The sequence below is a fragment of the Salvelinus sp. IW2-2015 genome, linkage group LG4q.2 (assembly GCF_002910315.2).
Source record: "Salvelinus sp. IW2-2015 linkage group LG4q.2, ASM291031v2, whole genome shotgun sequence".
NCBI lineage: Eukaryota > Metazoa > Chordata > Actinopteri > Salmoniformes > Salmonidae > Salvelinus > Salvelinus sp. IW2-2015.
In genome coordinates this window covers 3,503,234-3,524,695 of record NC_036843.1, presented here as the reverse complement: position 1 = coordinate 3,524,695, position 21,462 = coordinate 3,503,234, and the positions used below count along the sequence as shown (strand labels likewise).

The 21,462-nt window shown below is 42.0% G+C and overlaps 1 protein-coding gene across 6 annotated transcripts in view; it reads left to right on the top strand.

Annotated features, from left to right (window-relative positions):
• Window positions 1-3,981, top strand: part of LOC111962947 (cytospin-A-like) — a 19,569-nt gene extending 15,588 nt beyond the window's left edge. For 5 of the 6 annotated variants that reach the window (XM_070443326.1, XM_023986191.2, XM_070443324.1 and 2 more), the window contains exons 6-11: window positions 1,417-1,513; window positions 1,739-1,799; window positions 1,911-2,083; window positions 2,242-2,358; window positions 2,454-2,513; window positions 2,627-3,981. In XM_070443326.1, the coding sequence (XP_070299427.1) occupies window positions 1,417-1,513; window positions 1,739-1,799; window positions 1,911-2,083; window positions 2,242-2,358; window positions 2,454-2,513; window positions 2,627-2,716 (598 nt within the window). In that variant the 3' untranslated portion in view covers window positions 2,717-3,981. Of the gene's footprint in view, window positions 1-1,416; window positions 1,514-1,738; window positions 1,800-1,910; window positions 2,147-2,241; window positions 2,359-2,453; window positions 2,514-2,626 lie in introns of those variants that run through there. The other variant, XR_011479769.1, reaches the window with a different exon arrangement.
• The last annotated feature ends 17,481 nt before the right edge of the window (window positions 3,982-21,462 follow it).

Below are 21,462 nucleotides of genomic sequence, written 5' to 3'. Positions count from 1 at the left end.
GACCCATTTGCGACCAAGCTTTAACTTCCTGACTGATGTCTTGAGATGTTGCTTCAATATATCSACATCATTTTCCTACCTCATGATGCCATCTATTTTGCTAAGTGCACCAGTCCCTCCTTCAGCAAAGCGCCACCCCCGTGCTTCACGGTTGGGATGGTGTTCTTCGACTTGCAAGRATCCCCCTTTTTCCTCCAAACATAACGATGGTCATTATGGCCAAACAGTTCTGTTTTTGTTTCATCAGACCAGAGGACATTTCTCCAAAATGTACAATCTTTGTCTCCATGTGCAGTTGCAAACCGTAGTCTGGCTTTTTTTCTGGCGGTTTTGGAGCAGTGGCTTCTTCCTTGCTGAGTTGCCTTTCAGGTTATGTCGATTATAGGACTTGTTTTTACTGTGGATATAGATACTTGTTTACCTGTTTCATCCAGCATCTTCACAAGGTCCTTGTTTTCCTGTTGTTCTGGGATTGATTTGCACTTTTCGCACCAAAGTACGTTAATCTCTAGGAGACAGAACGCGTCTCCTTCCTGAGCGGTATGACGGCTGCGTGGTCCCATGGTGTTTATACTTGCGTACTATTGTTTGTACAGATGAACGTGGTACCTTACTGCGTTTGGAAATTGCTCCCAAGGATGAACCAGACTTGTGGAGATCTACATTTTTTTTTTTCTGACGTCTTGGCTGATTTCTTTAGATTTTCCCATGATGTCAAGCAAAGAGGCACTGAGTTTGAAGGTAGGCCTTGAAATACATCCACATGTACACCTTCAATTGACCCATGATGCCTATCAGAAGCTTCTAAAGTCATGACATTTTCTGACATTTTCCAAGCTGTTTTAAAGGCACAGTCAATTTAGTGTATGTAAACTTCTGACTCACTGGAATTGTGATACAGTGAGTTATAAGTTAAATAATCTGTCTGTAAACAATTGTTGGAAAAATTACTTGTGTCATGCACAAAGTAGAWGTCCTAACCGACTTGCCAAAACTATAGTTTGTTAACAAGAAATTTGTGGAGTGGTTGAAAAACTAGTTTTAATGATTCCAACCTAAGTGTATGTAGACTTCCCACTTCAACTGTAAATCCAGACTGATTTTTGACTGCCATAATTTGTAAATCATGAACAGAGTTGCATAATCAGACAAATCGTTGTATGGAGGGTTGAGCGGTTGTTGGAATGGAAGTGACGTTCAGGCAGGACACTTAAGGACATGGATTTGTAAAGAACCATGTTAACTTATTTTACTACTAGTACTGAAGGTGAAAGCTGAGAATAAAGTGTTTCAACAATTGTTCGCTTTGCTGTCATGTCTGACCCCTGATGAGCTGAACAACAAATGGTTCTTCTCTGATCAGTGTGTGAGTTGAGTTCATCCAGTAATATCAAAGGGCATTCCATGATTTCACAGAASCCTTTCCAGACTACCCGCMTCTTCAGACACTCCCACTGCACAGAATGGAACATCCCAGTCCAATACTGCCACAATAGTTGGGTCTACATTCAAGGTAGACCACATAGAATTTCGGGTCCAACTGCTAGTCTGTGTGTCATAACCCTGCAAATATATAACCATTACTATTCCAGCAGGTGGCGTCATTGCAATAGTTAGAATGTGTTTTGTGATCGACTTACGTCTTCACATGTTTTTGAAATATTGAGGAACAACAATAAAATGTATGGAACAGTATGTAATAGCGTATGAATAGATATTATCTATGTTCTCATTTCAGAACCAAAGCCAAACCAGAGGAAAAAGAGAAAGGCAAGACAGCTGGTCCAGCACTCACACAGGTGTTTGTTTTCCCCAATCAACCATATTTCAGTGCGTTCGTACTACCATGACCCTGTGATCAGTAATGTAGCAGGTAAAATACATTCTACTATCATTTGTGTGTMTTACAGGGATACAGGAGGAAGCATTGAACCAGTACAACTCTGCCCTGACAGACCTGCCCCCTAACAAGGCTTCTAAGACCAGGTCTCAGGATGGCTTCAGTCTGCTGCTACGCCGGCATGGCGGCTCCAAGAGGAACTCTCTGCTGCGCTGGTGTCAGAACCGCACTCAGGGCTACAAGGTACTGTAACACAATGTTTTTGTTTTTGAACAGGGTCTGGAGAAAGGACGCTTGGAGACTGAGGTAAAGAGAATGTTGAACATTCCATATGTAATCAGTAAATGCTCATTAGGATAGTTTCTTGACCCTTTTTCTGCCCCCGCTCACTCTATTTACAGAATATTGACATCACTAACTTCAGCAGTAGCTGGGCAGATGGTCTGGCRTTCTGTGCTCTGTACCACACCTACCTCCCCTCACACATCCCCTACTGCACCCTTAGCCCTGACAGCAAGGTGGGTAACACACACATGCATAGCACACTTGCATGCATTGCACACACACCTATTGATTAGCCTGTCAAACATGGTGCTACTTCTTTTATCCATAGAGGGAGAACCTCAGCCTGGCATTTAAGACTGGAGAGAATGTTGGAATCACAACATTACTTGTGAGTCGAGTCTCTGTTAATCAGAAGCTGTGTTCGTGTCAACATTGTATGCTTGTATGAAAACCCAATAGTGAATGAGATGCTGCCGTATTGAAGTCCTATGTGTTTTACAGACCATGGAGGAGATGCTGAGGGCTGGAGGACCAGACTGGCAAAGGGTTCTGGGATATGTGGAGAGCATGTACCATCACTTTGAGATGTAATGACTGTGTATGAGGGAAGCCTCGGAGGGAGTTACAGTTCACTGCTACTGGTTGAAGGATAGGGAGTGTGACTCACCCTTCTACTAGCTGAGATGGTCATTTAACCAGGTTTCCATCCAACCAATTCATGTGGATGAATTACCTGATGCATGAAAATGACCGGGTTGATGGAAAGAGGAAATGTTGGTACAATTTCATAAATTTCCACAGACAAGTTTTGTTCAACATGGTGGGATACTTTTGTGTCGGTACAATTAATTATGCGAGAAATGGTGATAGAAACGCTTTTTTGTGTTCTAATATTGATATAATAACCATCAATCATATGGTAAACTTGGTCACGAAATGATATGTTGTGTGGTCGTCCCACTACGACTCYGGAAAGCATGCAGTTTATTAGGCGACAGATGAAATAAGTTATGATGAACTTCACAGGGGGGTGAAAGTGCACCGTGATGAGCTTGATGCTCCTTTCCAATACATTTCGAGGGTCTTATTCTGATTGATGCTTGGCTGCCGTTTTGACAAATAATCTCGATCTTACCCATAATAATCGTGTAGGCCTAGGCTAGCCTATACCCGCACTGTATCTGATCTGCCAGGTGTTAGCTAGCACACATGTGCCAAAACCAGAGTGGGTACGTTTGCTATATAACGCAACAGTTTTTGGACAAAACCATCGGTAGAGTTGAAAATGCAATGGAAACCCATTKATTTGTTTTATTCTGTACATGAGAGTTTAAGATCAAAATATATTTTTTATATGTTACTAAGGTCATCACGCACAGCATGTYATCCGRAACAAGTCAGTTTGATGGAAACACATCTGTGGTGAGAAAATGTGCCTATTGTTTTCATACAGATTTTATAATATTCACATGGAAATCTGTGGCCAATTGGATGGAAACCTAGCTAGTGATTGGCATGTAGTGAAAGTTAGGGTTTGTTGGCACAACAGAGCCCCATTGTGGTCAGGAGTGCAGGTGCAATTTTTTTCCCAGCAGTACCTTCTTAAGCTGCTGATTTGTGTGCAGTGCCTTTTTTAATATCAGTTTTCCATTCCAAAGATTTTCATGTTTTCTATCCGTTTTTAGCACTCTGTAAATATGCACTTTTATAAGCACTTTGATGATTGTAATTTAAAAGGAAAGGAATGCATATATACAGTCTCTCGCAATCCGTGGATGCTTATATGTAACTAAAATGTGATCGCTGACTATGTTGCCAAAGATGCAGAATAAATAAAATTGTCAATATAAAGCTAACATTGTTTGTTCTGTACGGTCTCCACGGAGACTGAATTGCTTTATCACAGTGATTTGACTTGGGATATCTAAATACATCTAATTATTGCAGGCTTGGTCCTCCATAATCAAAGGTGAGACCTTGTTTGGTATTGCCTTTGTCTCCATCTACTGGTGTCTTCAAAGCTGACAAGCTATATCCATAGTCGCACACACACTGTACACACACGCAATGACGACTAGGACAACGTCACACCTAGCCGCTGCCCTCTTGTCATCAAGATCACGTCCATTAATTACTAATTTGAATTAATCATGACAACCTTGAGACATCTGAATAATATTACTCAATAAGTCATCCACAATAGCTCTCGGCTAGGGAGTTGTTTTGTGCCAAACTAACATTTGTTCCAAGTGGGTGATACTGAAAAAGGTTGATTTTAATGTGTGCAATAAAATATGCTAGGATCAAATTCTTACAAGCCTATCAGGATTTGGRATTATGGGTGGGGTTGGTACAGGACAGTGGTGCAGGTTGGAGCCATAACGACTGGTGTTGGTCTGGACTGCAACACAGCAGAGAAGACATGGAGAGGATTTGGCTCCTGGGAGTTTGTGTGGCACTGGCTGTCATTTCTGCTTCTGCTCAGGTCTCCTCCAGGTAATGAACCTTGAATTTGAGCTGATGGAAACGAGACATTTCTGTGATTTATTATTTGAAATATTTTGCCATGTCCGTAAATTGAATTTCTCTGTCATGTAGTCTAGTCATTATTATAGGCACTCATTTCTGATAGTCATAACTCATAGGAGCCAAGAAGCAAACATTTTGGAATTTCAATCATTTAAAAAATATATTTTGACGTTTTACTGGTTGCTTGAACACTTAGTATCCCAGCTGATGTAGAAGTCTCTTGCTCTCTCTCTCGGTCATATGAGCACTACYTACCTGATCTCAGACCCCTGTGTGTTGCGTCTGGGGACCCCTACCTCCCTAGCTGTCACCATCCTCACGAACGACCCAGTCAGGGTCACAGCAGAGCTGACCAACGGCAACACCGGCCTGGCCCAGCAGAGTGCGCTTTCAGAGGAGGTGACAGGAGAATATAAGTCAGTCTATTACATCTTTCAAGTTATCTTGAACTTTTTCTTTGTTAAGCAACTTAAACATGGTTGCTGTTTTTTTTCCAAAGGCGGTTCAGAACCAGGGCCCTGAGCTTGGAGGGTACTGTGGTGTTGAATGCCGAGCTACAGTGTATGAACAGCATTCTTACATAGGTATTCCTCTTGTACAGATGGGATAGGGCAGTGTCCAGTGCGATGGTGATTGCATCGTCTGTGGATCTATTGGGGCGGTAAGCAAATTGAAGTGGGTCTAGGGTGTAAGGTAAAGGTGATATGATGATCCTTAACTAGCCTCTCAAAGCACTTCATGATGACAGAAGTGAGTGCTACAGGGCGGTAGTCATTTAGTTCAGTTACTTTTGCTTTCTTGGGTACAGGAATAATGGTGGACATCTTGAAGCATGTGGGGACAGCAGACTGGGATAGGGAGAGATTGAATATGTGCGTAAACACTCCAGCCAGCTGGTCTGCGCATGCTGAGGACGCGGCTAGGGATGCCGCCTGGGCCGGCAGCCTTGCGAGGGTTAACACGCTTAAATGTCTTTCTCACTTCGGCCACGGAGAAGGAGAGCCCACAGTCCTTGATAGCGGGCGAAGAAGGTGTTTAACTTGTCCGGAAGGAAGACGTCGGTGTCCTGGTGGCTGGTTTTGCCTTTGTAGTCCGTGATTGTCTGTAGACCATGCCACATACGTCTCGTGTCTGAGCCGTTGAATTGCGATCGTACACACGGAGTTCCATTTACACAAACAAGTAGAGATGCTTTTCCTCCAGGTGAATAGCGACTTTTCAATGTGCTTTTCTGTATACCACAGGAATGTCCATAGACAACAAAACTTTCAGGTATACTTTACATAGTAAGGGAACCATAGATATTCCTCTCAATAGACTGTAGGTCAAGATTGATCGTATACAACACAGTCCCCTGTCGCCATTCTATGATGATTAAAATGAACATGAAATGTGCGCCACGATGTATATAATCTAGGCACCCAGAACAAAGTCTTGCATTTGTCTTGCATTTGTTCTCTGCAGGCAGTGAGGAGAGCCTGGAGCTCTACAGTAGTAACCATTCCTCTCCCAGTGGCTCATACATCCAGATCCAACCCCCAGCTCTTCCCCCACAGGTAACATATCGGCGTCCATTTTACGTCACCAAAACTTGACATCAATGTCTCTATATGAATCTGATCTTTAACCTGAGGTATACAGATGAAAATAAAAGTGTTTATTTCATTTGATGTTCCAGATTGGAGAATCTTCTCATATCTGTAAAGAGCACTTTCCAGCTTCATTATTTGGTAGGTTTTTCTCTTGGTTGCTGAGAGTGTAGAGTTGTAGTGATTCCTCTCTGCTCTTTGCGATGACCTTTTGACATCTGACCCCTGACCTCTTGTCATTGACTTCCAGTTGATGTCCAGGGGTCAGGTGGTGGCTGCAGGGACAGCAACCTCTCCCTCCTTCTCTCTAACCCCTGCAGTGTCCTGGTCACCAGAGGCCTGTATCACTYTGTCCTACCTGATGGTGAGGTCATCACTGGCCTACTGCACATCTTCATCAAGCCCCATGTAGTCCTACAAAACAAGGTAACTAACTCGTATCACTAATAATGCTAATCTTATTTATGAAATTACTCAGTGCATAGTGATAGTATACTAAATGAATTATTGCAGTATGATGAAATGTATTCTGTTCTCCAGGTATGTCTCAGCTGGAGCCATCTGACGGCAAGGACAGGTGATGAGGTGTTCCTCAGTCAGTGTGCTTGAACCTGGCCGTCTGGTCAGAATCATGGCGGTGGCATGGAGGACAAAGACTGATAGTGACATCTCAGATGAGCTCTTCAAGTGGTTCATCTTGTGATTGTAACAGTTTTAGGTCATCAGCTCAGCAGTCAGGCTGTGTCTGTATCAATGGCGACGTGGTAAACTTCTGCGGCATCAGAATTGGCCCAACCTGCTGTAATGTAGCTAGTTGTATTGTTGTGGGGTGGTTTTGTTATTTCTAAGAAGTGGTGGCATCTCTAGTGTTGTGGGTGGGGGTTTGCTCAGTTGCTGGGGGAGATGACTGAATACCTCAAGGAGATAACCCTTCACCACAGTGGAATGACTGGAGGGAAAGATATCGCGCTCTCCATTTTCACAGTACTGATGGCACACATTGTTTCTTGCTGAATAGACTACACTGAGCCTGGAATAACCCTAGGTCTCACCTCACTGTATTCCTGGAATCAGTTACATCATGACTGTGACCTGACCCACTTCTTCATAGATGATAGTTGACAGTGATGTAGGGAAACAGTATAATTTTGACTATGAAACAAGTGTTGTATTACGATTCTATTAATATTGACTTTTGCAGATAAAATTCCATAATGCAGAACATTTACTGCAAGTACAAATAGGCCTATAGTGTTTTGTGTACAATGTTGCCACATTAGCTTTTTGCTTTTCAAATCTTAGACTTGCAACCTTGTGGTATTAACAGATACCAGTTTACATTAAACAGAAGACTGAATTGGGTATGAAAGTAATCACACACACCACCATGTTTGGATAACTTAACATTTAAACAACTCGTAAACAAGCACATATATTGTGAGATCTATCTGTTCCGAAAGGATTATGAAATCAAGGGGTCCCTCTTGTGGAGATGTGGCATACTACATAAAGATTACATTACATTTAGGGGCGGTTTCACAGACACAGATTAAGCCGAGTCCTAGACTAAATTGCACTTTTAAATTGGACAAACTGAAATTGCATTTCTCAAACATGGTTTAAAATAGTCTGACTTGCCCTAGTCTAGATTTTTAAAGTCTGATTTCCAGAAGGACGATTAGAGTTAATTTAGATCTAAGTGAAGGCTTAAATTAAACCTGGCCAGAGGCAGGCTTAACTTCAGATTAATGGGTGTTGGTCCCTAGGTTGACCCTGGCAATGGAGGAAAATGGATTACCTGGACTGTTTTAATGAGGATCAAAGAGCACCACCAAGACCTGACAGAAGGCCGGTTATAGACAGGAGCAACCTACTGAATGATTCTGATGAAATCAGTTACTGTGACCTTTTCTGTATTTACTGACAATAGTTCGCATGAGCCAAGGCTTTCATCTGACTCTGTCGGGAAGGCCCATCCCTCCTTCCCTACAAGTACTAATCACCTTGAGGTTTTTGGCACCTGAAACCTTCCGTCGTGAAACAGAAGATTTGGGTGGTCTAAGTGAACCGACTGTATGCAGAATAGTCCAAGTCTGCAATGCTATATGTGAACTGAAAGACAATTCATCAAGTTCTCTGATGCTTCTGCCCAAGCCAACTACACGGTAGAGTTAGTGTTAGGGTCCTGAGCAACAACGATACAACKAAGCTCATATCCACATCAGAGGTGTAATGGAGCACATGTTTGGTGTATGGAAGAGTCATTTCCAGTGTCTCAAACACATTGCGCTTTCAACCAAGAAGATGCTGCATTTGTCATCATTGCAACAGCAGTGCTTCACAATTACCTCAAACAGCATGGCTGCCCAGATCTAATACCGTCAAACAGCATGGGCTGCCCAGATCTATTACCTCAAACAGCATGGCTGCCCAGATTATTACCTCAAACAGCATGGCTGCCCAGATCTATTACCCAAACAGGCATGGCTGCCCAGATCTATTAACCTCAAACAGCATGGCTGCCCAGATCTATTACCTCAAACAGCATGGCTGCCAGATCTATCCTCAAACAGCATGGCTGTCCAGATCTATACCTCAAACAGCATGGCTGCCCAGATTATTACCTCAAACAGCATGGCTGCCCAGATCTATTACCTCAAACAGCATGGCTGCCCAGATCTGTATTACCTCAAACAGCATGGCTGCCCAGATCTATTACCTCAAACAGCATGGCTGCCCAGATCTATACCTCAAACAGCATGCTGCCCAGATCTATCACCTCAAACAGCATGGCTGCCCAGATCTATTACCTCAAACAGCATGCTGCCCAATCTATTACCTCAAACAGCATGGCTGCCCAGATCTATTACCTCACAGCATGGCTGCCAGATCTATTATCTCAAACAGCATGGCTGCCCAGATCTATTACCTCAAACAGCATGGCTGCCCAGATCTATTACCTCAAACAGCATGGCTGCCCAGATCTATTACTCAAACAGCATGGCTGCCCAATCTATTACCTCAAACAGCATGGCTGCCCAGATCTATTACCTCAAACAGCATGGCTGCCCAGATCATTACCTCAAACAGCATGGCTGCCCAGATCTATTACCTCAAAACAGCATGGCTGCCCAGATCTATTACCTCAAAACAGCATGGCTGCCCAGATCTATTACCCAAACAGCATGGCTGCCCAGATTGTATTACCTCAAACAGCATGGCTGCCCAGATCTATTACCTCAAACAGCATGGCTGCCCAGAACCTCGCATTAAAGATGGGAATGACCCAGATGTTCCCATGGTTGAGACCGACAAATGGACAAGCCTGCAGAGATGATTTTGCTATGCAGCACTTCTTACAACAAAGATAGCTCAAGTGATTGAAGCAAACAATATCCATAATTCACAAATGTAAATATCGGGACTGTGAACTGGTGCTGGTTCGAGAGAACATTGGTACTGCTGCTGCTTCATGTTTCCCTCCTTTATAGCCAACTCAACTCATGCTCTTCTTTTAAACACATTAGTTTGCGCTCATGAAATTCCATGGCCAGTTTCTCATTTTTGCTCAGCCTCTTTGTCTTTGTCCTCCAGGCCCAGGTTAGTGACACAATCTTCACTTCTGGTTGCTGCAGATGTAGTGGACTGACCTTCATCCTGTTAAGACAAGTCCCGTCCAAGCAATGGTGGTGATATCATCATCTGCCTCCTAAAAATGATTACATTGCTGCGTTAGAGAACATTATTTCTTCAAGAGTTGAGTTCATGACATCATTTTTATTATGGGAGTATGAGAGATGATTGACAACATTCCATATTCCTTGCAGTCCGGGGATGGAACATGTTGAATGAATGTGWCCTACCAAATGAGGACTGGAACAGTTCCCCATCAGAACGAGGATATCTTCGAGGGGTTGCTGGCTATCAATGATCCCGGTTAACAAGTCCCCAAGCTCATATGTCTCTGGTCTCACCAGTCTTGAAACGCTCCCTACGAGCAACAGCAATTGTCTTTTTGTGTTTTCGACAGGACCTTAGAAAGACAAGAAAATATATAAAACATATTAGCAGTTATGTATGATATTGTTTGTGTTTACATTTGTCACACAAATACATTTTGGCCAAACTGTGTTGCACAAGAAAACTAACATTTCAAAGTGACTCTGATTTGTAAAAGTGAGCCAACAATAAATACAGAATCTGACCTGAAGTAGTTGTAGCGTCCTTTTGTTTACTTTTCATTTGAGTTGAATTCATTACAAATGGTAGTCCAGGTGTTCTTTTTCTTGTTTTCTGTTGATGAATCATGCTGTTTGTTTTTGATAATTGGGTGCTTTCTTTTTTTTCCAAAGTCATTCTTTTAACATTTTCTTTCATTGTTTGGTTTAGGTGACTTGCTCCAAATCCACACAATAGTTATGTATTAACGTCCCATCCCTGGTTTTTGAAGCATCCTCAGGTCAGCACCAAGTGCACATCGTTAATCTAATCAGACTCCCTAGTCTAGAACTAATTAATCTGAAGTTAAGCAACGTCTCAGAAAGCRATTTATTAAAATCTGGATTAATTTAAGAAGAATTAGKCTATTCCTGATTTTAAATTAACTKTATCRGTGAAACTGCCCCTTAAAGTTTAAAGAATGGTATATTTCATAGAAATCTGGAAATAGTGGATAGTTATTTTAAACGGTGTTGTGAAAAACTCTTAGTAAATGATTTAATGATCTAAGACATTTTCTTTCTTCATTCTACTTCTTCCTATACTCTTTGCATCTCCCATATCAAACCGCTTCTTGGATGTAAGTGATCCATCCTTATTTGTTTTCCCATTCCTCTTGTTCTCCACAGGTCATCTTGGTGGTTGCTGAGAGTCAGCTCTTTGTTTGTTCTGGCAGACAATGCCCTTGTTTCTACACTGAATGCACGTACAGTGACTGTACAGAGCCAGGGCAGCGCTGCTGCTCTCTTTCCCATCAGGCCCCTGGTTCGTGGAGAGATAACAATGTCTGTGAAAGCAAAGACTGGACTGAGAAAATTGGTCGTAAAGATGCTTGTGAAGGTAAAACGTGGCTGAATAACTTCATAATAAATTAGTTTTCTTAGTTACAAAATTGATTTTTTTATGGACGTAAAATAATGAACCCCTCTCGGTACCCCTCTCCCCTCAGAACACCCCACACCATGACTAATTAACACTATATTGCCTCTTAGTACTCMTCCCGTAACCTCTCTGTCTGTCTGTATTCTCTAAGCCCCGAGGGAAAAGAACGGCCCTTCTCTGAGACAGTGTTTTTGGAGCTGGCTGTCCAGACAGCTCCACTTCTCCTTCCCTCCAGATGTGGTGCCAGGCAGCGAGAGGGCTCATGTGGCAGTGGTTGGTATGTACCATTCAATACTGTATACCATCCATCTTTTGTTATCACCAACACAGCTCTGTTTAGGTTTACATGTCGTTAACTCAACCGCAGCGTACGCCTATGTTTCATTTTGTGTTTAGACAATGGGCATGATGCAGGCACGTGGTTGTCCAGTAGAGATCTCTCATTTTGCGTTGGGTGGTAGATGATGGAAACGGAAATGAGGGCTATCAAAACAATATTTGTGGCAAGTTGACTCAGAGCAGCTGTGGAGTTGTTTATGTTTACCACTCAGATCCAGGGATTTGTCATGGTAGAATACAAAACCTAGCAACTATTGTCGTTCAAGGCCAAACCGTGTGGTCTCTATTCATGTTATGTATATTATACAGGCAATCTTTTCTAAACACCAAGAGAATTCCTGTCTCTTCATCGCTGTTCTTTTCTCTCAGCCATATTTTTGTCTCCCCCCACCTTTTTTTCTCCCCCTCTTCAATSTATCCATCTCTCTCTCCCTCTGCTCTCACAAAGTGTCCCACTTCAACATCAACTCCACTAACTACCTGGTACARCAGAGCAAAGAGGTAACAGTCTTTGTCAGTTTCAAGTTGGAATATATGATACATTATTTCAGTAATGTTTCACCTGACTGCATGCATTATAGGCTAACAGCCACCATAATGTACAGTTCCAAGGCAACAGTATTAACAATTTTTCCAGATAGACGATGAACAGGATTTACTCATTGATGTATTGATCTGCCTTATTTCAGGTATTCAGGTCACTTATTTATCACTGGATGTCTAGTTAAATCATAGCTATAAACACAATGTTCAACTTCTACAGACAATTATGATATGTGATGACTTAATTATGTCATAGAAGAAGGTGACGTATAGGTATGCTCCTACAGGCAATAGAGGGGCCCTGTGTTTCAGGTTCCAGCAAGTCCTACACTTCAGATATAATGGCCATACGTTATCATGGTTGTCTCCTCACTTGTGTTCCACGGAATCCCAGAACGATGTCCAGTGTGAATGAAGGCAACAGCTGTGAATGATAGCTCTGACCCCACAATGCAGCATGAAAACTGTGTTGAGATGCAGAAACGTGGTAATTGACCACATTCATTCAGAAATTACCATCTGGAACACATAGCGTCTGGTCCATGTTAAATCTGCTTAGATTGTATCGCAGATAGGATATGATGGAATGTTCTGCTTCCAACTGCCTTCAATTTAGTCCTCTGTTACAGACCCCCTCTAAACATCTTTTTTTCAGTGTCCTCACCTGCCCTGGGGAGCCATTTATCTGATGTATTACATTTTGGAACCAGTAAAAAAAAAATCCACAGAGGATTTGGCCTTTTCTTCAAACACGTACACTGGTTTCCTCTCAAATTGACTTATAACAACAGAGCTTTCTGTTTTCTTTATTTTCATTTATTGTGTTTAACCTTTATTTAACTATGCAAGTCAGTTAAGAACAAATTATTATTTACTATGACGACCTACCCCGGCCAAACCCGGACGACGTGGGGTCAATTGTGCGCCGCCCTATGGGACTCCCAATCACGGCTGGATGTGATGCAACCTGGATTCGAACCAGGGACTGTAGTGACGCCTCTTGCACTGAGATGCAGTGCCTTAGACCGCTACGCCACTCGGGAGCCCGTCTTTAGCCTTATCAATTACATTTTTTGTGATGGGGATTTCGTTCAGTTCTTTCATTTTCATTCATTCTTTAATATATTTTCATTGTGATTATTTCATTGTTCTCTGTCCTTGACAACTATTTTGTTTATTGTGTTTCTGTTGCGCATAACAAGTCATGTATACTGTACTGTCTAGAAGATCAGAGGGGTTGGGTTAAATGTTGAAGACCTATTTCAGTTGAATGCATTCAGTTGTGCAACTGACTAGGTATCCCCCTTTCCCTTTTTAATAGTAATTACTGTAGTAATTACAATTTCACTACACAGGTATAGAACCACTTCATGTCATACACTCACTTCTACCTCTCTTGTCAATCAGATGAATGTTTTCTACAACATGGAGGACCGAGTGCTATCAGAGGAGCGAAGCTGACACAGAAGGCTGCTCTCTGGATGTTGAGGCGTTTGACGAAGAGAATGACCTGGACCATACAGTATCATGTTATCCATATGCACCAGGTAACTTATCATCTCTATGGAGATGTTTGGCTCATTTGTTTTCAACCTAATTCTTTGTCTGTTGCAAGCGTCAGTATGTGCCACTATTTTCTATTTGTCTTGACAGTTGTCATAATTATATATAACTCCACCATGTATAATCATGCAATCAACTTCTGTCTGAGGCTGTTAGAGAGACAAAGTATAGCTCCGATAGGTAAGTTGCTGGTGGATGTGGGTGTGCTCAGTGGCATCACCCTCGCTCRACAAGCTGTTGCCACGGGAGACCTGGTCAGAAAAGCTGTGGCTTCTCCTGGGAAAGTTAGCCTATATTTAGATTCAGTAAGTTGACTTTTACATACTATACGCCTCGTGTTTAAATACAAAAGCATTGATGTTTCAGAGGTTGAATTGGGACAATAAATAATACATTTGCTTTGTTGGATGATTGATTTGTCATCATTGATTGTGTAGCTAATTCACAACAATTTTATTTGCAGTTGACCACAACAGAGGTGTGCATCACAATCCCAATGTTAAGACTTCAAAGTTTTTCATGTGCAAGATGCTGTGGTTCAAGTGTACGACTACTATGAACTAAGTAACCTTTAGTATCAAAGCAGACAATCACTCAGTGTTATACTACATCTCTCTCGTAATCAATACAATATTTATCAATACAATATTTATCAGTACAACATTTACCTCTTCAATATCTTATAAGGCGTAGAGCAGTGAGGTTCTACAACTCTGATGTGTTGCAAGACACGACCTCCTATGTCTTCTGTGGGAGAGACTGCAGTCTGCAGGCAAGAGATCTTTATCTCTGGCTCCTCCACCACCAATACAAAGAACAGCGCCATCCACTGGCTGGGATGTGTACTGGTTGCAATCACAGCTTTACTGTTATAACAATATAAACCATTTTAAAAGCCACTGTCAGAACGCAAAAAACGACCTGTAGAAATATCTAATTATTATTCTAGGAATATATTTGATTTACTTTACCCTGAATCAGTAAATTGGTCAAATGTTAGTAATGTTTTATTAGCTTTGGGCTCCCCTGTGGCGCAGTGGTCTAAGGCGCCATGCTAGAGGCGTCACTACAGTCCCTGGTTCGAATGGTTAAAGGTWAAAAAAAAGAAGCAATTTGATGCACTGGGTTGAATGTACTTTTTGTATTTGAAATACATCTGTATTTTTAAATGTTGTGAGGTAACCTCATTCATTTGAACACTTTGGTATAAAAATGTAAACAAACAAATGTAGGTGAATAATACGTTCTAATTCCCCACTCTTATTTTCCCAGCTTTTTAAAATGTATTTTTGTATTTAACCTTTATTTAACTAAGCAAGTCAGTTAAGAACAAATTCTTATTTACAATGATGGCCTATCCCGGCCAAACCTGGACGAAGCTGGGCCAATTGTGTGCCGCCCTATGGGACTCCCAATCACAGCCGGATGTGATACATGGGTCTGGTATACCATTATGTTAATTCATTGCGGACTGAATAATTCATGATCTAGCTGACATTCTGGATATTTGGCAACCGAACAGATAAAAGTCATTGGCTTTCATCCTCCACATGTGTCTCTGACCCTTTGGAAGAACATGTTTAGCTGAGGCAGTAAAATTATGATTTAAGATTTATTCTGCCAGCACTAAACTTGACTCCTTGCAAATTAATCACTTGCGGGTTCAATATGTTTAAGCTCACAATGATATATTCAGCATCTATTTTAATAAAGTTGCATTGGACTCTTCTGTGAGTTTGCATACATCTCGCCACTTTTGGAGAGATGCCACTTTAAGCTGCTCTTGGGCAAGTAGAGGCCATGGTTTATTTTGCTAGTGTCAGTCAACTGTAAAGTCTACCACAAGGATGAAAGGAGTTTTAGAAGTGAAACTGTTTCAGATGCTGAATCTCTAATATCACATGTTTAATGCCTCTAGACTCTAAAGTATCTGTCATTGGGATATCTCTCATCACATATTTAGTGTGATGTAGCTCAAAGCTGCAGAGTGACTCATTTGATGAGTTCCTGCTCTCTGGCGTTCCTCTCTCATACTGTACTAGACAACGCCACTCTATGCAAATCACTGTTACTCAATCATCATAAACCTTTGCAGCCTTAACTACAGCCAGCTGAATGGGGATTGTTAGTGTAGTGGCCAACTAGACTTCCTCAGCTGTTTCCATTCACAGACAGATGGACAGACAGCCCAACATGGTCTCAGGGCAATTCGTATWATTCTGGAAGTAAATCTGTATCTCCATTTAGTGTGATGTATTACGTTACATTATGAATGGAATAGTGGTCAGACAATATAAGCAATAAGGCCAGAGGTGGTGTGGTACATGGCCAACATACCACGGCTATGGGCTGTTCTTATGCACGACACATCGTGGAGTGCCTGGACACAGCCCTTAGATGTGGTATATTGGCCATATATCATAAACCCCCGAGGTGCCTTATTGCTATTATTAACTGGTTACCAACATAATTAGAGCAGTAAAAWTAAATGTTTTGTCAAACACGTGGTATACGGTCTGATATTCCATGGCTGTCAGCCAATCAGCTTTCAGGGCTCGATCCACCCAGTTTATAATACGAATTATAGGACGTGTAGTATAATATGTTTTACCCGGTCGTACAACAGCATACAAATTGGATGATGTACCTTATCATACATCTTGGAGGACGTATAGTATTATAAATATTTCTGAGTCCAGGTTGCTTGTTGCGCTGCAACGAGATAATTAAGGGTATAATTTACGTTGTCAGGGGAGCTAACGACAGATTTGGATAATTTTATTTAAAAGGTTAGGAGAACTAAACTACAAAGGTTAAGAGAATGTATGTAGCAGGTTAGGTGAAATAGGTTAAGTTTAGAATAAGGGTTATCTAAAATGCTACAGTTGCCAGCTATGCGACTTGAACACGCAACCTTGGAAATGCTAACCAGTTAGCAATGAGCAATCGCCTCATTCACTGGGCACCCATGACAGGCCATGTGCCTGCCGTTCACGTGGCAGTMGTTACCTGGAAGGTGACAYGCCGAATTTGAGATGAGAAATTCCTGCCTATTGTCTTTCAAATTAACTCATGGCTAGATGGCTTGCCTAGAACGAATAGCGTCCTCTAAGTGGATGCTAAAAACCAGAGATGCAAAAGCGGCCTGKGGAGGGCTTATAGCAATCCTCTGAATGTGGGCTACCTGCCAGAGATACAAATCAATTCTTGAGCAGGAAACTCCACTCGTCCGCTGGCTGTAGGAATGTATAGCCTTGGTCGTAGCGACGGGGGGACATTTTTTGCTCTCTGGGTTGATGGTCATGGATTACGCCCAACCATTTCTGTCTAAAGTAACTTCCCCATTAGTACTGTAGGTATCATACATCTGGGAGGTGCTCAGAAATACATAAAGTATGTTTCTTATTGGCTCTGAAGGCCAGGTCTGAAAGACCCCAGACCAGACAGAACAGGGCCTAGCGTGGGCAGCTGCTGCAGCAGGACTGTTCCAGGATCTATACACCAATACCTTTCTGTTAGAATATCACAATTCTCAGCTATTGTCATTCCCACTCATATCATTCCAAGGATTGTTCTGAGAGTGACACATTGCCAATAGCTTTGTCTAGACAATTTCTGTCCATACATAAACATACTAAACCATGTAAAACTACAGTCCATGCAACCCGTCAGTCTCTAGCTAGTTTGCTGTGTGGCCCCAAGTAACTCACAGAACAGTGGCACAGAATCTCCCCATATCACACAACATCTATCAGAAACAGGTGTCATCACCAGAGGACTAACGTGTGATTGTTAGTACATACAGGAAAGACCTGATGCACAGACACGCCTTGCGCCTCAGTTATCAAAGACACCTCCTTAAATATACATGTTGCTCAGTCAGCTGTGACGGCACACATCTGCATCGGTGGGCCTGTGGGAATGTAAGCAATGCATAGGAGGATGGTACACACACACACACACACACACACACACACACACAAGCACATTTGAAAGGAAAACGCACTCTAATTCATCATTACTCAATATAAACATGCCGTTTTTGTGCAACGCCAATTATTATAGTTATGGCCTAGCAGCCATAGCAATGTCTGTCAAACATACACTTTCCATCTATAGGAAAATGTGCTCTGAAACAATACCTCCTTGTTTATAAATCTTTTTTGTTGTTCTGAGTGCAATTCCTCAGTACTGCAGTGGTCCACACTCTGTGTAACAGTAACATGCACAGAGATTAGTTCCGAATGAATTAATTTACATTGACTGATTTCCTTACGAGCTGTAACTCAGTAAAATCTTTGAAATTGTTGCATTTACCTGTTCAGAATAGATGAAGATGATAAAGTGCTTTTGTTTTGTGATGACTTTCTTGGAATAGATATTCATAGCATATTGCAGAAGCAACAATGTAATTGCATTTATTCACAGGGGATGAAAATGAATTATTTGTAGGCTTATAGTCAGAGAAAATGCAATTATTTTTAATAACCAGCTGTTGAAACTTGCAATCACAGAAGGAATCTCTGAATTTGGCTGGAGGGACAGATGTCTGCACCAAACCAAATTGTTGATTTCAGAGTTTCTAGACAACGTCATGAGGTTCACATGTAACCATAAATCATGACCATTGAGACTGGTGACACTGATTAATATTCAATAACGTCAAAGTTGCTGAGAGATGACGGTTTGCGAAGATACTGTCACCATGGGGATGTAGATGAAATAAACAAAGGAGACTAACTTATGTTCCCCACTCCCTAACYGAAAGCCTGGTGAGCAGCTAGAACAACTTGTACTGCTGTTATTGGAGAGAGATCTGACACAAGGAAAGACATAGTGTTCATTTGTACTACAGATAATCCATAGTGACTGCATGGGAATGAGTTAGATGGTTGAATTCATTCTGCATATGATTTTTCATATTAAGTTGTAGGCTTATTACAGTGCTGCGGATCAAACTGGAGTACTATATCTGGTATTTTATAGAAACATGTTTTGTTCTGGTATCAGAGATGAAATTATTAAATGGAATTCAATAACAAAAGGCAAACAAAACAAACATCCCGTAGTTGGTAACCTAGTAGAGTATGCTTTATGAAAGACAACGGGGGTCTCCTCAATAACAAGAAGACCGATGGGAGACTCCTTAGTGATGGGCACCTACGCCTCTGTGATGCCTGCCATGACGATGTGTATGTTTGACAGTCCGTGCTCCAGTCATCAAGGAGAGTCATGGAAACTCATTTGAGCTTCCATCCCACCCAGAGTGTGTATTTACACAACCCAGTGAGCTGCTCTGCACTATCTCCTCAGCGAACCTCCACATCCCCATACCGACAGCGCTGCTGTCATCTGCTGCTGGGGGCTGATCTAACCCAGACACAGAAAGAGACATAAGGGATTAGAGAGAGACTGTAAGGACAAAGAAACCTGAGCTATTTGATTTAATCATCCCAGACATATGAAACCCCAATCTCACCACAATACTATAATGCTTCCAGGTAGAGGTACTTAAAGAATCTAGAAAAATCTGTGTCACCACAGCCTGTGGTCAGGAATCACTGGGAATGATGGTGTGTGTGGGTCTGTGCATGTCTGGAACACCAGGTTGCCATTCATGGATGATCAAATAAGAAGAAGAAAGTATTCTCCCAGTCAAAGTCATCATGACCCCTTCTCATGAGTATGAGTGGACCCTTCCACTCTGGCCTGGCCATGCAGAGAGGGGCGGAACCACCTCTTTTTAAGCCCCATTGGCTTTTAAAACCAATAAAATAAATTCATCTCGGTGTGTGTGAAAGGGGAAAGCATGAGGAGCTGAGACGTTGTAAACGGAAGTCTGTGTCTTTGATTTATTCCACCTGACCCATTTTGGGGCCTTTGAATCAGAGCCTCCGCTGCCTCTGTGTGTGTGATTAATCTGGCCTGATGGGTTGGCATAACTCTCGGAGTCAGTGAAGCCCGGTGAACCGAGGCTGTGTTAAACCTAACTGGGTGTGTTTGAATGAGTGACTCAGTGGGGGATCATAGCTTTAACTTTACTACAGTATTATGCTGCTGTTGCCCAGGAAAAGCAACACTATACTGTCACTAGACTAGCTACAGTACCTCACAGTTCAACCAAGATGCAAACTGTATGTGAGAGATATTGAGCCACTCTTGGAGAACAATGGACATTAAATAGGAAAATACTTTGTGTGTGCTGTTTGTTTCCCCAGTGACTAGGAAAGCGCTGTGAGCCCAATGTGATTTCTGTCTTCATACGGTTCTCCACAAATGTTTACCTTGTTCAGTTTTTCTGGCACAGACTGACAGCGGCCACACGTTTCCTCCACCACAATAGTCAATTAGGCTAATCAGAAACAGTTAAATACTGTGCGGGACACCATCGCTGTCTGTCTGTGTGTGTGATTGGCATGATATTTATATAGAACGGAGGTAGCCGAAACCATGGAAAATATGGAGGCTCCTATAGGCTTGATTGGGATCTGTCCAAATATTGCTGTTTGACGTGTCTTGGTTAGGGCTGGTGTGATCAGCTGCTTTGATAGTTCTGTGGTGGAAGGAAAATAAACATGGGTCTGACTTCCCTGAGTTCAACACACGTGAAATATATATATGTGAGCAGTAGCAGGGAGGGAGTGTGGGACTGGTGAAGGGAGGGGCTGTCAAAATAAACCATCACTCTGTGTTATTAAAGTGACGTATGCCCCAATGATAATCAAGAGTTACAAATCGCCAAATGCTTGAAAAGAGATTACAATGGATCTGCTCTGCTAGAAGCTACTATTCTGAATATCTCTGCCCCCCTCCAACTCTACTTCTGCATCCCCATTCTATGCATATTCCTCTGGGTCCATTGGCGTTCTCTGAGACTGACAGTGCTGAGCTGTTGTCTAAATATTTCCTGTAACAGTTTGAAGACTTTTGTAGGATGGTTGATGGTCTAAAAGTCAGGAGTATAGTTTTTACAGCAAATGGGCTCTGGGGGAACATCTGGGCTTGGTACTTCTGAGTACAAAGGCCAGTCTGACAAAGGCCAGTCTGAGTTATAGAGAGCCACTGTGGATATTCACACTCTGTATATACACACCACACCCCTATAAGTGTGTGAGGAAACTAACACAGAGTCCCAGGTTGCCAAGCCAAGACAGTGTGGGTCATATTGTAACTTGACTTCTCTCTCATCAAGAGGGGAAATATCCCCTCTTCGATTTAATAGGGTATAATATTGCGTAAGTCAAACAGAAGAGGCCTTTGAATGTTTGAATATATCAGCTTTTAACATCACTATGAATGAAGACACCATTTGGCTTAAAGGAGCAAATAGTACTCAGATACTTGGAACTAGATATTGAGAACTATCTCAGATATGTTGCCTTTTGATGACTTCCCTTCGAGACATCCCATTTATGCCATTGGCCACTCATCCCAGCTGTTCTATTTCATACATATTCATCAATTAATGACTAAAACATTGGATCTGAGCTAAAAAGGACATTTAATAAGGGGGTCAAATATGTGAGGCTGCATCGCTATCTCATTCAGACAGCACGATAATCTCTTTCCCAATTCAGTGCTGGTAAAATTCGAGCTTGTTTTGGGGKACACACATACACACGCAAAACCAAGACTCTGGTCACAAAAACATCACAAAAGAGCCATCTATATCTG